The following is a 17162-nucleotide window of genomic DNA, read 5'->3' as shown; positions in this document are numbered from 1 at the left end:
TGCAAAAGGCCCCACCACCTCTCCTGCGCAGGGACAAGCAACACATTCTCACTCCGACCTCGTCACATACTGATGTTTGGTCATGGACTTTCCACGTCCAGATACGATGTGAAAGGTACCCTTGGTGTGTTGGTTGTTGATGTTCTGGGACACCATGTCAAGTTCTGCCTGTTACATGCATTGTCTTCTTTCAAAATACACTTCTGTTTTCACAGGAACTTCACCATTTACACACTGTCTCTTTCAAAATAAAAGCGCTACGTCAGTACAACAACGCAAATTGACGTTTTTCTACAGCAACAAACGCACCTGGTTAGGTTTAGGACAAAAGAGCAGGGACGCGAACACCACTGTCCCATGTGAAAGTTGATGTTCGTTGGACCCATCCACCACCCCTCACCGCTGAGTGTCGTTAAAATATAATGGTGCCCAGCCATGTGATGTTAAAGGACAGTTTTTTGGTCAGTGTCTGACGCTGCAAGTCACTGCCCAAGCGCCAGATTTTGACGACTTTGCCGTGAGACCGGCCTCAAGACACACAGACACTGTGGTGGTTTTGCCTCTTTTTGTTGTTTTGCATCTCTTTGTAGTCATTATACATCTTTGTGTGGTTTTGTGTCTCTGTGGTCAATTTGTGTCTCTTCACAGTTCTTATGTTTCATTTTTTTTTTTTTTTAGCTTTTTTTGTGTCTCTTCCTGGTCAGCACATGATAATTTGAGTGCCATTTTGCAGGTGTAGACCAAGAAGGCCCCCTGACACATTTTGTGGCTCTGTGTTGCAGAGGCAACTGCTACTGCTTGGGTCCTTGTCTTTGCAAGTTAAGGAAGTCATGGTAACAAATACTGAAGTCTTTTGTTTTATTATTGTACTAATGAAATGTTTTTAATTTCTCCCATCTTTCTGTTCCTCTATTTCCATCCTCCTCCCATCTTTTACCTTTACCCTCTCACTCACTTCTCTGTTTTGCTCCTCTCCTGCACCTTGAACTCTCCTTTTCTATCAGCAATAGAAGGTGGAGGAGAGCCACCGGGGCAGAGAGGGACAGAGACAGACAGACAGATGGACAGCAGAGCATAAGGGAAGGACCGAGAGGAAAAGGTGGAGGAGAGAGAGAAGCTGAGCATGAGACAGAGGGAGGATGGGTGAGCAAAATACAGCGAGATAGAGTGAGAGGGAGGTTAGGACGATGGAGGGCCAGGTTTCTGTTTCTCCATAATCTAATCAGAGAAATGGCAGCAGTCAGAAATAGCCTGACGGACAGACTAAGAGCCTCTTCTCTCTCCCCTCCTCCTCTTATTCTTGTCTTCCTCCTCAGGGAGGGTAAATGGATACACACACGTGCACGCACACACACACACACACACACACACACACACACACACACACACACACACACACTCACATATACACTAGCTCGACTTCCTAAAGCCATAAAGTGTAGATGTGTTTGAGGGTTATAAGAGATTGGGAAAAAAGCCTTGAGGTATCATAGCAAAACCTGATCTACTGTCCAGATGCAGCCACTTTAAGAGTCCCAAGTTTGAAAACATCTGCTGCTCCTTCGATCAGCTTCACAACATGTAGATAACATTTTAAAGCAAAGGGCAATTTAACAATGCAAACTATAATTAATACAACCACAGAGTGAGCTTAGGTTCATGAGTAGTTGGCAGACAAATTATAAAAAGGATACTTTCCTCTCTTCAGTTCCAAGGAATAACAACAAAATGGTCAGACCACTTTTTGAGGCTGTAACAAATTAAACAGTGGACATCAGAAATGCACAAAATATAATAATGCACACTTAAGAGGAATGTTTATAAAGTGGATCATGGTAAAAGTCACCGTCCTCTATTGATTTCCATTATTAAAACTACACCAATCATATAGGAGTTGGAAGAAAATCAGGGCTGCAACTGACTATTGTTTTCATTATTGATTCAGCTGTTATCTTTTTGATTAATCGTTTGGATACTAAAATGTCAGAAAATATTGAAATGTGCCCACTGCAAGTTCCCAAAGCTCAAACAACATCTTTAAAAAGCATTTTCTGTCAGATCAACCAACAGTCAAAAACACAAAGATAAATCAGAGTTCACACATTTTTACCAATTAATATTCAAAACTTTTTCCATAATATTCCCATCATATTTTACCCCATTTTTGTGACTTAATTTAGGTAGTTTAAAACAGGTAGGCAGATCATTGGATGCAGCAACTGATTGGTTGCATGTCGCTTGAAGTTGTTCCACAGCTAGCAGTGCTTGCCTTGCTGGTAGAAGCGGTAATGTTATCTGGCCGGGCTATGGCAGACGTAAAATATGTGCAGACACTTGCAGTCTGTTTGGCAGCCTTTTGGTTGTCTAGATACTTTTTCCCTTTAGCATGGCTGACCAGAGCTGTTCCCCCCATGTTGCCACGTGAAAGGCTTTGGTGCAGAGCCTACACCCCATGCAGTGAGGATCTGCCCCTCTCTTTGGCCACGTGTATTTGTCATTCAAAAGCCATACAGTATTAAACATGATCTTTTTGGTCATTTGCAGATAAGCAAACTGCTTGGAAGCTGCTTGAAAAGAAGATGGGATACACATGGTCACAGATAGAAAAGAAAGCCAGCGATCGGGTACTCTGGAGGTCCCTTGTCGACGGCCTATACCCCAAAAGTGGTGTAAGGCCTAAGTAAGTAAGTAAACTGCTAGCACTTTCTAACTTTACTTGCATGTTTGACGTCCCCACCATCAACTAGCTTCATGCACCAACGTGTATCACGTGATACTAGTGATGTCTCAACAGTCAGCAATGCAGCATTAGATTTTACATCAGCAATATAGGGAACATACAGTAATTTGTATAACCTTAGACATATTTTAAATAGCCCAAACAATATATATTCAAATGTTTCCAAAACATTCTATTAAATTCAAACTATTTCCAGGCCTGGAAAACATTTTTTGTTAACTCCATAACTTTCCAGGACTTTCATGACTGTGGGAACCCTGGGTAATGAATTTACAATAATAGAAAACAGTGTAAAGAAGCTGGAGCCAGAAAGTGTTTTGCTTGTTCGCTTGAAAAATGAATCGATGGCAGGTAAAGATTAAAGTAACAGAGGAAGATTTGTATTAAATATGTGAGACACAATGTACATCCACAGACTCACCAGTATGGAAGGAATTCTCCTCTTAGAATTTACTTTTTCACAACACCCAAAATAAAAAGCAGGCAGCTTGGTACACAGCAACGATGTTGGAGGCTGTGCGGGAGCACGGAAGCCGACCACACACATATTTTTCGGAGCTGTACAAATATCAGATCATAATGGGAAAATATTAATGTGGCTGTTAAAAATATTTAGAGATACAAAATCCCAAATACCTGCCTTGTGATGTATCTCAGGAGCATTAGTTAGCTGTTGTGATTAGCAAGTTTTACTTGCAGCAAGTAAGAAAGCTGGCTCAAAGTAAACCCCCCCAAAACAGAAACTCTGGCTGGAAAATGTCCAAGAAGTTTTAGTGATGGAAAAGCTGACATGTGTTTTGAGAATTTAAAAAATTACATTTAAAAAGAACTGGAAAAAATGGAACATTTATATGAGACATGACACCAACTAAAAATGCTTAACTTGAAGACACTTATTTGGTTTGTACTGTTGATGTATCTGTGAAAACACAATGAAAATATGTTAAAAAAAGAAAGAAAAATGAATCAATAATTAGAGTTTTCGGCAATTCATATTCTGGCAACTAATGGGCTGACGAATCATTTCAGCCCTACAGAAAATGATTGCTTTGTTGTACTGTAAAACAACAGGGAATGACAGCCGTGACTCTGTAGATGTGTGTGTGTGTGTGTGTGTTGGGGGGTCCAGGCGGAGCACAGTCAGAGTGAATGTGTCTTTTTCCTGCATGCTAATTCCTCCCTATAGAGAAGGCATTCCTGCAGGGTGTGTGTGATGTCTTTTACATTTCTGTGGCATTTATCGCGCTGCATTCCCTCCCAGCGTCCGACACAGACCCCCACACAGAGCAGAATTCCAAGGAAATTCCCCTGTCACGTTGTTTCACAAGGTGGACATGTATTATTGTTGCAGAATTCCCACCCAGGCACTGGTCACTCACACACTCACACACACACACACACACACACACACACATCCATCCATCCATCAGGAGTGTCAGTGTGACACAAACAGAACAAAAAACAGAGGAATTCCTTTTTTGTTGTGATGACTTTATTTACTCGGTGGAGGTTGGGATACAAGAATGAAAAATGTCGCTGGCTTACATTTGGTGCCTTGTCAGCATGCTGTTCAAACATTTATGAAACAACACTTTGAATATTATTTCTTCACGACTCTAAATTCCTCTTGATGTCAGATAGATTTTTTAAGCTAGACACACACTGTACAGTACCAGAGCCTCTGTCGTGACAGGCGAGACGTCTTTACATCAACATGCATCAACAGAAACAATTCACAAGGCAGTTATATTACCCATCATTCAAATGGGCTGCTATACATTTCTGCTTGGTGTTTCGCCACTAACACATTCTTTACTAAAATGAAATTAATAAGCAGGTTGTGTTGACTAACATTTATCAGTAGAGCTCTGCTGGTGAGGAGTTTTACATAAATGTGCATTAAAGTGAACACGATCTGAGGCAACGTCAAACTATCTTTGGTTGTTAATACCTTCCTTTCCTTCACGGCAAACTGACAAACTTAAAGTGCCTGTTATTGATCTCACTTTGGCAAAACATCCGTCATTCTTAAATCAAATTACTTGGTCTTTAAGAGATTTAAGTTTTGCTCCTTGTTAATGTTTTCCATTTGACATCTTGTCTCTTCAAAATCATGTCGGCTTCATCGGCCTCCAAACTGCCAGATATACTGCCATTAACTTAGCTTAAATATATCCTTAAAGGAAGCTGTAGAGCATATCTATGATTCAGAATCTGGGCCAGGATTGTCTGCACTTGGTTCTCAACATGTAGGTGGCTGAGCTAGCACCTAGCAGCTAACGATGCTAACAATGGCCACAGTGCTGACAGAGCTAACATGTTAACATAGGGGTGGGTGCTACACTTCCAGGATAACGCCGTCCCACCACGTGCCAGGACAGTGTTACCAGCGGTAACTGTCATATGAGCACAGTGCAGAGCGGTAATTAGCTAGCCTGTGGGATACACAAACAGGGACTCGCAAACAGACAACACACAAAGAGAGCGTGACTTCATTCTCTGCTTGGGATGCCATTACCCCATGTTCCCTTATGTTGTATAGAGCACATTTAATAAATATTAAATAATTTGGCTGTTTTCAGTGTTCCACACGATAAAGCAGACATTAATTTTAACTACGTCACAGCTACATTTATTAACAGTAGGCTACTACAGACGTAAAGCTGCTAAGCTTTTGTTTCAGCTAATACGGTGGTTTCAATCCACTGATGAGATGTCTGATGTTTGATGTTCATGACGCTGCACGCTGAAGCCTCTATGCTACGTTTACAACCTGCGACACATTCACTCACCCTGCGCTTAGATTTTATATCTAATGAGACCGTGTGCACAGCTCTTGATATCAGTCCCTGCTGATATGAGATTCTGTTGTAACATAAACTTTAACGTTCAAGTAGGCTGACTTTACTTTTTACAGCACACACTGTTGGCTGATACACTGTCATGTAAGTTGGCATGTAATTACTGCATATGTGTACTGAAACAGAGAGGCAGTGATGTGTTTATCAGAGGTACTTTTATTAGTTAAATCCATCAAGAACCATCCATCTGCCTGACACTATGATGATGATGATATTGTGTGTGTGGAAAGTGTGCATGTGTGCATATATATATACATATATATTTATCTGTATATATCTTCTGTGTTTCTGCATTGTGTTAGTGTTCAGGGCTGAGCGGTGGACGGATGTCCAGCGTTCTTGAAGAGCTGTCCTCTCCTACCACCTCAAGGCGCAGACTGGGCGTGCTCCGCTCCTCCCGGTCCTCCGACTGGACAGACAGACGCAGGGTGCAGCCTTTGGGCAGCAGCTCCTGCTCGTACGCTGCTGCTAACTGGTTGACAACCCGACGCTCAACCTGAGGGATCAGGGACGAGGTTAGTGGTGCGGCAGAGTTTAGAATATTGTATTTAAAGCAGTATAGTGCTGTTCTTGAGCTTTGCTGATCAGTCCCTAAAACAACATGATGCTGATATATTTTAACTACTGAAAAACAGCCACTGCTCTCTGCTGATAGGAGGCTCTTCCCTGATCAAATATGTGTGATAGATATATCTGTATCTCATATCTACTGACTGAAAGAGTATTTTGCAACTGACACATGAACGTTAACAATGTCAGACTTTTATATGGATTTATCTGCTTATTTTCATGGATGAGTGAAACAAACACTGCACTCTGACCTAGGAGAGCAGTGTTTGAGACCAACAAAGAGTGATACCTGTTACAGTGTTTTTTAGTGACATGCCGCTACCTTTCTGGCCATGTTTGTGTCACTTAAAGCTGAGTGTTTTTATGGTGAGGGGCAATCAGGCTGAACAAGGGTGGAGAAGGGGGTTTGCCTTTTAAATACTCCCTAGAAGAAAACTTGAGAGCAACATCCGCAGTCTTTTCCTAACCATAACCGAGTAGTTTTGTTGCCTAAAGCTAACCGCCAACCCCTTCTGTGTCAATGTACAACGCAGAGGAATGCCGGCCTGTGTCATTTTAGTAACACCCGAGGCTTCTGCCCAAGCGGCAAAACCTGACGAGTACAGATGAGATCACGATAGACAAAAACAGAAATTTTATCTTGCGGAATATGGAGGCTGCTGGTCTCCTGCTGCCTCGATCAGTTAATGTGTTTCTGTTATTGTGTGAATTTGGTTGAATCCAAACTAACATTTTAAAACACCAAAGTCACATGATAACACAAACTAGAGGCAGCGGTAGACCAGCAACTCCTGTGTTCTGCAGGGTAAAATTACTTTGTTGTCAAAGGAGTCTGGTGGCTTTGAAGGGAGCTGTGTGACGGCATGTTAAAGCAGTGAAAATATTCAAAATATCGCGTACAATTAAACGGATACTGAGTTTTTTTAGATGGGGCTTTTTTTTTTTAGGCAGCTAAAGTAAAGTTTGCTGCTGACCCCTCCACAGCTGTATATTGCTTTGCTTCTGTGTCGGTACTCCTGCTTATTTCTCCAAACTGGGAGTGGGCCAGCTGACACCTAAGTGGCCTAAGTACCTCATACATACCTCATACCCTACTCCAAAAACTCCACACTATCCGTTCAAATTTTGGCCAACAGTCCTATCAGTTAAACAACATTTTACTCAACAAAGTCATTGCTGAGATCTTGAGATGTTCTGCTACACACATCTTTACATGTCTTCACACACATGATCAGACAGGTTTTACACCAAACCACACTTAAGGCATATTATCTTAACCACTTAATTGTGAAAATGAACATTCATGTTAAATTAATTTCCCTACTATATGTCTGTAAATGTCCCTCTCTGCTTGCCCTACTGGTCTGCTGCAAAGCTCATCTAGCAGAGCTGCTGTGTCCCCAGATCTCAGTCATGAAACAAGTGAGTTAAATGTTAAGTGTGTTTTACAGCCCCTGCGTACCTCATGTTTGATGGAGCGTGCTCCGTAATGCATGTTATACCCGCCCGCTAACAGCTCCAGAACCGGGCGCTCCCACTGAAGAGTGATGTCATGGCGCTGCTTAGCCTAATGACAGGGAGAAAGGGGGTGGAAGAGAGAAAGAAGAGGTTATTATCATAAGAGGTTATTATCATAAACAGTCAAATCAAAAAGAAAGCATGGTGGATGGTGGAGACAGAGACAAATGCTCGGGCAGAGAGGAGATACTGTCAAGCAGCATGTCTGCCAGGGCTAATCAACAGGCCCTTAATGCATTTTAATCAAACACCAGTCAATAGTAGCGATCAGAACTGCTCATTTAGCTCCTGATGTTAACACTCTATTCAATAACTACCATGCCATGTTGTACTCCAGAGATATAAACACTAATATTACAACATTACAAATGCAGTATTAAAGCCAATAATGATAGCACTAAACATTTAATTTATTTAATATAAGTGAGTGACAAACAAATGGCTCATGAGGATTCTGTAGTAATGAGATTTCTGCTGTGAGCAGCGTTGCCACACACAGACAGAGACGAGTTATTACAAGACATGAGCACTCAAAACATTAAAGAAAAATAGATGCGCAAGAAAACACACACAGCAACGTTCAAAAGACAAATGCACAGTGAGAGTTGTGAGTCAGGTTCCTATCAGTTGCCTGCAGGGCCAATGTTGGCTGTCAGGACACCAGCTGTAATATTAATAATTAAATATTGATGAAGGCTCCACATGTTAAACACTGTAATCACATTATAGTGAGTAGTAGTGGCACATAATATTGATCTGTGTGTGCTTCTGCACAGCTCAGCGGCTGCAGGATGAAGAAGGTAGGGCCTTCCAGCCCGACTGGAGGACACCCATGTGTCTGGGCCGCAACCAAGATTATTTTCATTTTTGATTAATCTGCTTATTTTCTTGATTAATTAATTAGTTGTTTGGTCTATAAAATGTCAGAAAATAGTGAAAGATGTTGGTCAGTGTTTTCCAAAGCCTGAGATAATGTCCTCAAATGTCTTATTTTGTCCTTAACCCAAAGATATTCAGTTTACTGTCACAGGGAAGGAAAGAAATCAGACAATATTCACATGTAAGAAGCTGGAATCTTTTTTTCTTAAAAGAATTACTCAGACCGATTTACCCATTGTCAAAATAGCTGACGATTAATTTAACAGTTGAGAGCTTATCGATCAATCAGTTGTTGCAGCTCTGCTCTCAGATACACTTAGAGAGGATTTGTTGAACATTCCCAGTAGTTTGAAAAGTACTAGTAGTTTGTACAGTCCCACGATAGTCTCATATTTACAAACTGCAGACAGCTGATTTTATTTTTTATGAAAAGGATATAGAGGATCTTAGGAGCTGTGTGACCTATCTGAAAATATAATGTGAACACTGTGATGTGCTTTGCTTGTGCGCACTGTTACACACCTTCTTGGCCCAGAAGTTGAGCTCTTTGCTGACCAGCTGCAGCAGCTCTGAGTGACAGAACGGCAGGAAGTACACAATTTCATTGATACGACCCAGAAACTCATCCCTCCGAAAATGAGCCTGCGGAGGAACCAAAGAATTAGCAATGACAACTGAAGCATCTCAGCATTAACTACGACACTAAACTGCTGTAGTGAAGCAAATAGTTAAATAATTACAGACAAAGTAGTTTGTCTGTAATTACACCAAAAAAATGTGGGTTACCTTCAGGATCGGTCGAATCACAGATTCTTTAAACTGTCGGGAGATTGTGATGTCATCACTCTTCTGTACATCCTCTGAGGAAAAACACATCAACATTGATTTCACTTTTAATTCTATTCACCTGGCTCTACGGTATAGCACCAGATAACTACACTTTATGTAAATATCTTCCCAGTATCTAAAATGTTGATCTAAGTTATTTAGCAAAACACTGATAAGACCTGACAAAAAATCTGGATGATCTGATATTAAAAAAAAAAAAAAAAAGATTTGACCATGCTTGACATCATTTTATCATGCTGATTTTAAACTACAGTAATGGATGAAAATGGAAAATAATGTCAGACTGAGTTTAAATGGGTTCCCAAAGTGGGAACTAATAAAATCACAATGTCCAATTCATTTTGCAGCAGCAGCAAATACAAGTCAGTGCGATGTCTGCTGTGCATCATCGTGTTAGTGTGTTTCCCTCACCGAGGTTGTCGGCCAGCTTTCTGCGGCTGACCACCTCAGCTTCCTGCCGAAGCTGGAGTGCATGCTGGGCGATTTCGTCACTTGCAACGTTGGATGTCATGATGAAGATGGCGTCTTTACATTCGATGGTTTTCCCCTTGCCGTCTGTGAGGCGACCCTGAGACAGAAACAGCAGCACCCATTAATGTTCCATTTGCAAATGTTTTATCAACACGGCATGGATGTAATTTCACAAAGGTGTAATAATACTGCTCATCTGTGTGTGTTTGTATACACACTTCATCAAAGAGCTGCAACATGATAGTCAGAACATCAGGGTGGGCCTTGTCGACTTCATCAAACAGGACGACAGCGTTGGGACATGCCTTTAACAGCTTGGTCAGCTGACCCCCTTCCTCATGTCCCACATATCCCGGCGGAGAGCCAATGAACTTTGCCACCTGACAGAGGGTGCACAAAAATAAGTTCTAACAATATAACATAAAAAGTCTTTTGCAAGGATCTGTTGCTGCAAACTATGTAGAAATCCACAAAAAAGTCAACACTGGATAAAAAATACTTAACATGGTTTCTGAACATTGTAAAATAATGCAACTCTGATTCACTGATTAAACATATTCATCAACAAAGTTTCACAAAGAAGGGCAAAAACATTAATTTTGGTTTATGTGTCCATTGTGAGTACATCAACAGAATTAATCCAGCATGTCAGTGGCGTGCAAATGAATGGACATCCGTTAGAGCAACACATTTGACACAGTATGTGTAATATAGTTATTAGAAACACTTTTTGGCTACCTCCTGGTAAAAAGTGTCTTACCTCGTGTTTTTCCTGGAACTCAGACATGTCCATACGAATGAAACCCTGCAATCACACGATTGGTTAACTTCCCCAAGAGGCACAACATGCTGCTGTGTGTCTTCGTGTTGAACTTGTGCTACTAATAGTTACCATGGAAACCAACACAAATTGAATTCTCTGTCATTTCTTCCGAGGCGGGAAGAGCCCCTAAATTAAATGTCAGTTTTATATCTATGAGAGGACCTGTTTTCCACCTATTGACTGGATGTTGAAACACTGGTGTGAATGTGTGTGTGTGTGTGTGTGTGTGTGTGTGTGTGTGTGTGTGCGTGTGAGATGCCTCGTAACATACCTTCTTGATGTCCTTGTGCATGTAGCGAGCCACCTGTTTGGCCAACTCGGTCTTTCCTGTGAGACCCGCCATCAACCGGTCGGGCAAAACAGAGACATCATTTAATCATTCAGCTTAAAACAGGAACAGCTCCTTCTTCCATTTAATTATTTTGCTTCTGATATAAAAAAGAATGCCTGCTTTTTTGGAATACATCAGTATGCAGAGATTTCAGGAAAACAAGCTTACTCATTTCAGACAGAAAGACGATCTCTCTCCCTCTCTAAGTGCTGGCCTAAATCCCAGCGCCTCCCTCTACAGAGCTTTCAATCATCTCCTGCTCTCCAGAAGCACACATTATGTTTGTCGCTAAAATATTCTGCATATAATATGCTCATATATGATATTGATGTCTTGTGTTTGGTATGCATATGATGATTGTGTGTGTGGTGTGTGTGAGAGGCTGTGTGTCTTGTTGCTGTGTTTAATATTGATGTCTCATGGCCACTGTTTGTCGCTGAAGGCAACAGAGAATATGAACACCAGTGCTCCTTCATCTATCTCTGTGGCCTGTCATCTCACCATTTCCCTCTTTTTTAGCCATCTATCTGGCCCTTAATATCCCTCTGTCTCCCTCTTTCCTTCACTCTAACACACACATGCACTCCCACTTCTTCATCTCACTGCTGTTTGGGATCATTTAGGCTTTTCTCTGAACTGGAGATGTCAAGTTTTGTCCTTTAATATTGAATATCTGACTTGATCCAAAATTTAGATTTACCTACACAATGCAGCTACTTAGCCCAAAGAAGTCTCCACTTCTGATACTTTGGACACCTCAAGAAAAATAAAGCCTTCCTTTAACAGTTTCCTATAATGTTGTAGCGGTGGCATGGTGGGGCAGTGGTTAGCACGGTCGCCTTACAGAAAGAGGGTTCTGGGTTCAAACCCACTAGCCGGCTGGGGCCCCTCTACGTGGTGTTTGCATGTACTCCTTGTGTCGACATGGGGTTTCTTTGGGTACTCCAGCTTCCTCCCACAGCCCAAAGACATGCAGGTTAGGTAACTGGTGACTCTAAATTGCCGGTAGATGTGAATGTGAACGTGAATGTCTGTTTTTATGTGTCAGCCTTGTAAAAGTCTGGTGAGCTGTCCAGGGTGTACCCATCCTTTTGCCCATTGTCAGCTGGGTTATGCTCCAGACCCTCCTCCACGACCCTTTACAGGATAAGCACTTACTGATAATGAATGAATGAATTATTTTTGTGTTGCATTTTTGCCTTTATTTGGACAGTAAGTGTGACAGACAGATGTATGGACGGAGGGCTGTCGGTGGGGATCTGTTATAGCAGTAAGGTCCTGACAGAATTCAGTCGCTCTCAGTTAACCCCCAATGGGCATCTTTAATTGAAACCACTGTAGTGTTGTTCTGAGACTTGCTCACTCTCAGCGCTGTGTGTCACAAAGAGGTTCCTCCAGTGTTTTAAAGTGCAATCAGCTGCTTTTGACAGCTGGCGCACCCAGAGCTCAATCGGATACATTAAACTATGGATTAGAAATGGATGTGGCTTTATCAGGGCCTGAGCACTGGACGAAGCGAGGATGCTACTTTAATGGAAAGAATTATTATTCTCTCACATTAATTGCATTATGTTGTAAAGCTACCATTTGTCTGTAAAATATTTGTAGGTTGTGTACTACATGTACCTTAGTCCCAGCTCTGCTTAGTTAATACCAGATTCTAGCTTGGTTCAAGAACATTACCATCCTCAACAGAGATTTTGTCTAAGATTCAAGAGAGGGCTGGGCGATATGGAGAAAATCAAATATCACAATATTTTTAACCAAATGACTCATTGTCGATATTGCAACAAATATATAGGGTTGTTGCTTTCACAAAATATTTGCACTGCGATTTTTGATAAACTAGGAAAATTCAATACTTAGGTTCTTATCATGTTCAAAATCTAAGACAATATTTAGTTGCACACAGTGCTGGGCCAATGCATCGACGTCGACTACGTAAATAGATGTTTTTTGTTTGAACCGACGCGTGGCGGCATGCAGCAGCAGTGCTGTGCTATTGTGCTATGGCCTATTCAAATACTGGAATTTGTTATTTACGTGACAATGCCTGAATGCAACACAGGCTCCGCTCCATTGACTTTGTGCACAGTGCCGTGCTGCGGGTTTGGGCTGGGCTTGGTTATAATTGTCTCACCCGGGTGAGGAAAATGCAGCCCGAATCGTGCTCTAGTGTGCTCGCCTGTGTCTGTGTGTGCGCACACATGTTTGTGTGTGTTTGTGCGCGCATCGGGGCCGAACTCCGCTGTGCACGTTACAGAGAGCCGAGGAGAATTGTAAACATGCGACCATGTAGAGACAGAAATGACATAAATTAAATAACATAAGGCTGTTTAGTTTGTTTAATAAAAGGACAAGGTATAGACCTGTTCTATGGGAATGGTAACCTTAAATGACTTCTGTTCTGATCTGGCGCTATGTAGAAAATAAAATTAAATAAAATGAACTTGACCTTCAAGGGGGGGCTGGGGGTACCATTGGAGGGTAAACAATGATGTTTTAATAAATGTCGCTAGAAAAATAATTGTCTGGGACAGCCCTAGTCACACATCACAATATTTATATAAACTAGATGTTTTTCCCAGCCCTAATTCTAGATCATCTGTAGTTCACCTGGTTGGAAATTGATTGATGATTATCTTTATTATCCCACTAGGAAAACTGATTGAGAAACAAGCGAGCCAATCAGAGCCTTTGTGTACGGGACTACATCTGGTGACACTGCCAAGCTGTTCCTGAGTCAGACAGGTTGTGACATCTAACTTGTATAAAGTGGCTGTTGTTAAAAACTGCTCATGAAAATGGCATATAATCACAGAATACATTTACCAAGTTAATGATGTCATTCTTTTCCAGTCCCAAACTGCTTGTTCACTGTGATAACACAAATAACTTAAATGAGCCATACACGACTTTCAGAGGTATAGCTGCTATGTAAAGTTATAGTGAAGTAATGACGTCCTGAGGAAAGATTTAAGTCACGCTACCTCTGTGTTTGTTTTATTTCGACCTTCTCTATTTGTTGTTGCGGTAGACAGTTCAGCTACGCCTGCATGTTCGTGACTAGCCAATCTGCACTGTGCTAATACGGTACTTACAGCTGATAACACCATCCCGACCCACGGCAGCAGGACGGTATGGTTGAGGAAGCATAACGCCCACCCTCTTGTTCCCGACTAGGTTACCACTGTTAGCTCTGTTAGCATTTTTGCAGTTGTTAACGCTGTTCTTGCCGTTAGCACCGTTAGCTCCTAGCTGTTGGGAACGGGACAACATTATCTTACAGTTTAGTTTCCTAAGCCAGCTAACTTGCCAACAATAACTTTAGCCTGCCGACTTGTTACTGTGCTGGCTGTATGAGTAGTACAATCGCTAGAGTAAGGAGGAACAGTCTTTGAAAAAATTATTGTCTCAATTTTTGTCTTTATTTGCTCAAATACATTCACATACCTTCTTTTTATGTTTGAATTTAAATCTTTATAGAAATCAAGATATTGGCAGTTAATTAGTTAATTCAATAATCAGATGTGAGAAACAGTAAAAAATTCTGATTTAAATTCTTCTTTTAGTCTGTTTCTTTTGAAATCAGTCGACTGGCCAGAAGAAAATACACTCCACATGCATTCAACAAACTTCAGAAACTCAAGTGTCATGTTTAATTTGGCAGCTACTTTCAAGAAACTGAGGAGTTTTTTGTCATTACTTCTTGAGATCAAACAAGAGACACGAAGTGTTTGGTGTGAAAGATGAGAGAGTGATTTACCGATTCCTGATGAGCCGAGGAAGAGGAATACAAGAGGATGCTCTTCATCGTACCAGCCGTTCTCCTTCCTCCTGATGGCTACAGAGTGCAGGGACAGACAGAGGGAGAAAGAAAAGGAGACAATTATTTCACTCATTTGCATTTGTTGACTTTGCTTTTGCACCAAGTATTCTGAGTTTCACCCGACTGAACCGAGTTGACCCGAGGGCGACGGGTATCCCAGAAACTATGATAAAAGAGCGAGAGAGCAGGGATGAGAAAAGGGTCAAGACATTTGGTGGAGAGAAAAAAAAGAGACAGAAGAGAGAAAACAGAGCAAGAGAGCAAGATGAGAGACCTCCAGAAAGCTACCCACGCTGCCTCTCTTCCCCCCTCAGTCAGTGGGGCCATTAGCCAGCAGTAATTGTGTTAGCCTCCCTGGCGCGGCCATGGCGAAATCAGTTTAGCATGGATCGCAGCCTCACACACACACACAGACACACACGCTTGCTTAAAGAGGAGTGCCTACCCAACCCTGCCATCACCCCAGCAACCACACTCACACACATACACAAAGACAAGATGATGAGGTGGATGGGAGGGGAGTAAAGAGTGTATTTGGCCCATGGTTTCAGCCACTCGACGAAGAAGCAGACACTAGCACAAACTCATCCAAATCTGAGGCTGTTGAGAGGCCGGGGGCCAAAACCTGAGCCACAGATGAGCAGGATTCTGCCAACAGGATCAAAGCAAGGAGGTGGCACAGTGGCTTTTGGTTGCCTTGAGCAAAAAAAGCCCTGGGTTTGAATAAACTGGCAGGCTGGGGCCTTAATGTGTCCTCGCTGTGTGCCGGTGGCTTTCTTCCCACAGTCCAAACACACATTTTGGATTAATTTGAAACTTAGGTACGACTGTAAATATCTGTCTCTGTGGTAGCCTTGAGATAGACTGGCAATCTGTTCAGTGTCACAGTGTGCCCCACCTTTAGGAGCTGAGAGGCTCCAGCCCCAAAATCGTTGACCAGGTATATGACATGGGTGAATGTATCCTGATTGGGTCATTTTGTAAATCTCCTAAAGCTGACACAAAAATGATCCCAGTTCCTTTTTGAGAGCCGTGCATCCACCTCAAGACCTCTTGGGCCCATTTACAATTCGTATTAACATGATTCTTGGTTGATCGGAACACAATGGGACAGATTTATGCCTCTCTGTTCACACCTGGTATTAGAATGCATCTCCACACGAGACTTGAGTCACCACCTGTAATCAGATCTCACTTCCCCACTCTATATGGAAATAAACACGGAGATCATTTCTGTTTGCAAAGCCCAAATGTGTTGTTTTTAACTGGCAGGAAGCAGTGATACACTTTCTGTGCAAGTCTGCCAGAAATTAAAAGATGAAGAAGAAGGGGAAGTTGTTTGCAGACCTTGACGCGTGTGCAAAATCAGAAGAAGTCAGACAAGGTCTATTCCTTGGTGCAGGCAAACTAAATTGTCCAAGATGTTTGATGCACTCATAATATATCTGGTGCACTAATAAGTACCTACTCTGCCTATGCAGAGGATGTCAGCTAAGTAGGTGGTCCTACAATGTTGCCCAGGACACATTAACGAACACACTGCTGAAAGAATGTGGCCATATGCAGCCATGATCATCTCCGAATGTGGTCTGAGTGATCAGATCTCACTGTCCCTAAAGCATCCACTTGCCATCAGATCGACAAAGACGTATGTTAATACCAGGTGTGACAGGGCCTCAGTACAACTGATGCTGGCAGACTGGCTGTTGCAGAGCTGGAATCAGAATCATGATAATTTCTTTTACATGGTGTGATTGTTGTTATACAGTGCAGAGGGGATTCAACAGGATCCGGTGTAACAACAAATTTAGCTTCATTTCATTTTCAGGTAACACATGCCAGATATTACATCTCACCTTGTTGCTTGAGGTGCATCAGAGTCAGTATATTAAGGTTTAAGTTTAACATAAACCTGTATTCTATGTTTTTTCTTTTTCTCAGCAGCAGTCGCAGAGTGGATCATTTCAGTTAAAGTGCGTGGTCAGGTCAACTCTGATTGTTCTGAGTTGATCGATGGATTAGAGGTGGGTGAAAGCAAACTTTTAGACCCAGTGCTGGACTGCGGGGTGTGTGGTTTCCATGGGAACGCAGCTGGTTTCATTTGAAGTAGGTTGGAAAAGAAACAGACAACAGTAAAATGGGAGCGCTGGTCTAAAAAAATACAGCGCTCTATTTCTATATCAATTAATTTGACTGCGCCTGGTGCTCTGCTGCTCCATTTGTGCCAAGAATATGCTATGCGCTCAGAGAGTACGGTGCTCTGAATAACAGAACAATATTAGCGTTTCAAA

General features: G+C 41.9%; 1 protein-coding gene across 1 annotated transcript in view; it reads right to left on the bottom strand.

Annotated features, from left to right (window-relative positions):
• Positions 1-5737: 5737 nt before the first annotated feature.
• clpb (caseinolytic mitochondrial matrix peptidase chaperone subunit B) overlaps positions 5738-17162 on the bottom strand; it is a 44505-nt gene continuing 33080 nt past the window's right edge. The window contains exons 8-16 of the mRNA XM_049576448.1: positions 14809-14886; positions 10983-11038; positions 10649-10693; positions 10107-10268; positions 9829-9985; positions 9355-9428; positions 9091-9210; positions 7634-7738; positions 5738-6097 (exon numbers count right to left, since the gene is read on the bottom strand). Of these exons, the coding sequence (XP_049432405.1) occupies positions 5900-6097; positions 7634-7738; positions 9091-9210; positions 9355-9428; positions 9829-9985; positions 10107-10268; positions 10649-10693; positions 10983-11038; positions 14809-14886 (995 nt within the window). The 3' untranslated portion in view covers positions 5738-5899. The remainder of the gene's footprint in view (positions 6098-7633; positions 7739-9090; positions 9211-9354; positions 9429-9828; positions 9986-10106; positions 10269-10648; positions 10694-10982; positions 11039-14808; positions 14887-17162) is intronic.

This window comes from Epinephelus fuscoguttatus, linkage group LG5 (genome assembly GCF_011397635.1).
Source record: "Epinephelus fuscoguttatus linkage group LG5, E.fuscoguttatus.final_Chr_v1".
Classification (NCBI taxonomy): domain Eukaryota; kingdom Metazoa; phylum Chordata; class Actinopteri; order Perciformes; family Serranidae; genus Epinephelus; species Epinephelus fuscoguttatus.
The sequence above is the reverse complement of the archived record's forward strand: the minus strand, read 5'-3'. Positions and strand labels throughout refer to the sequence as shown.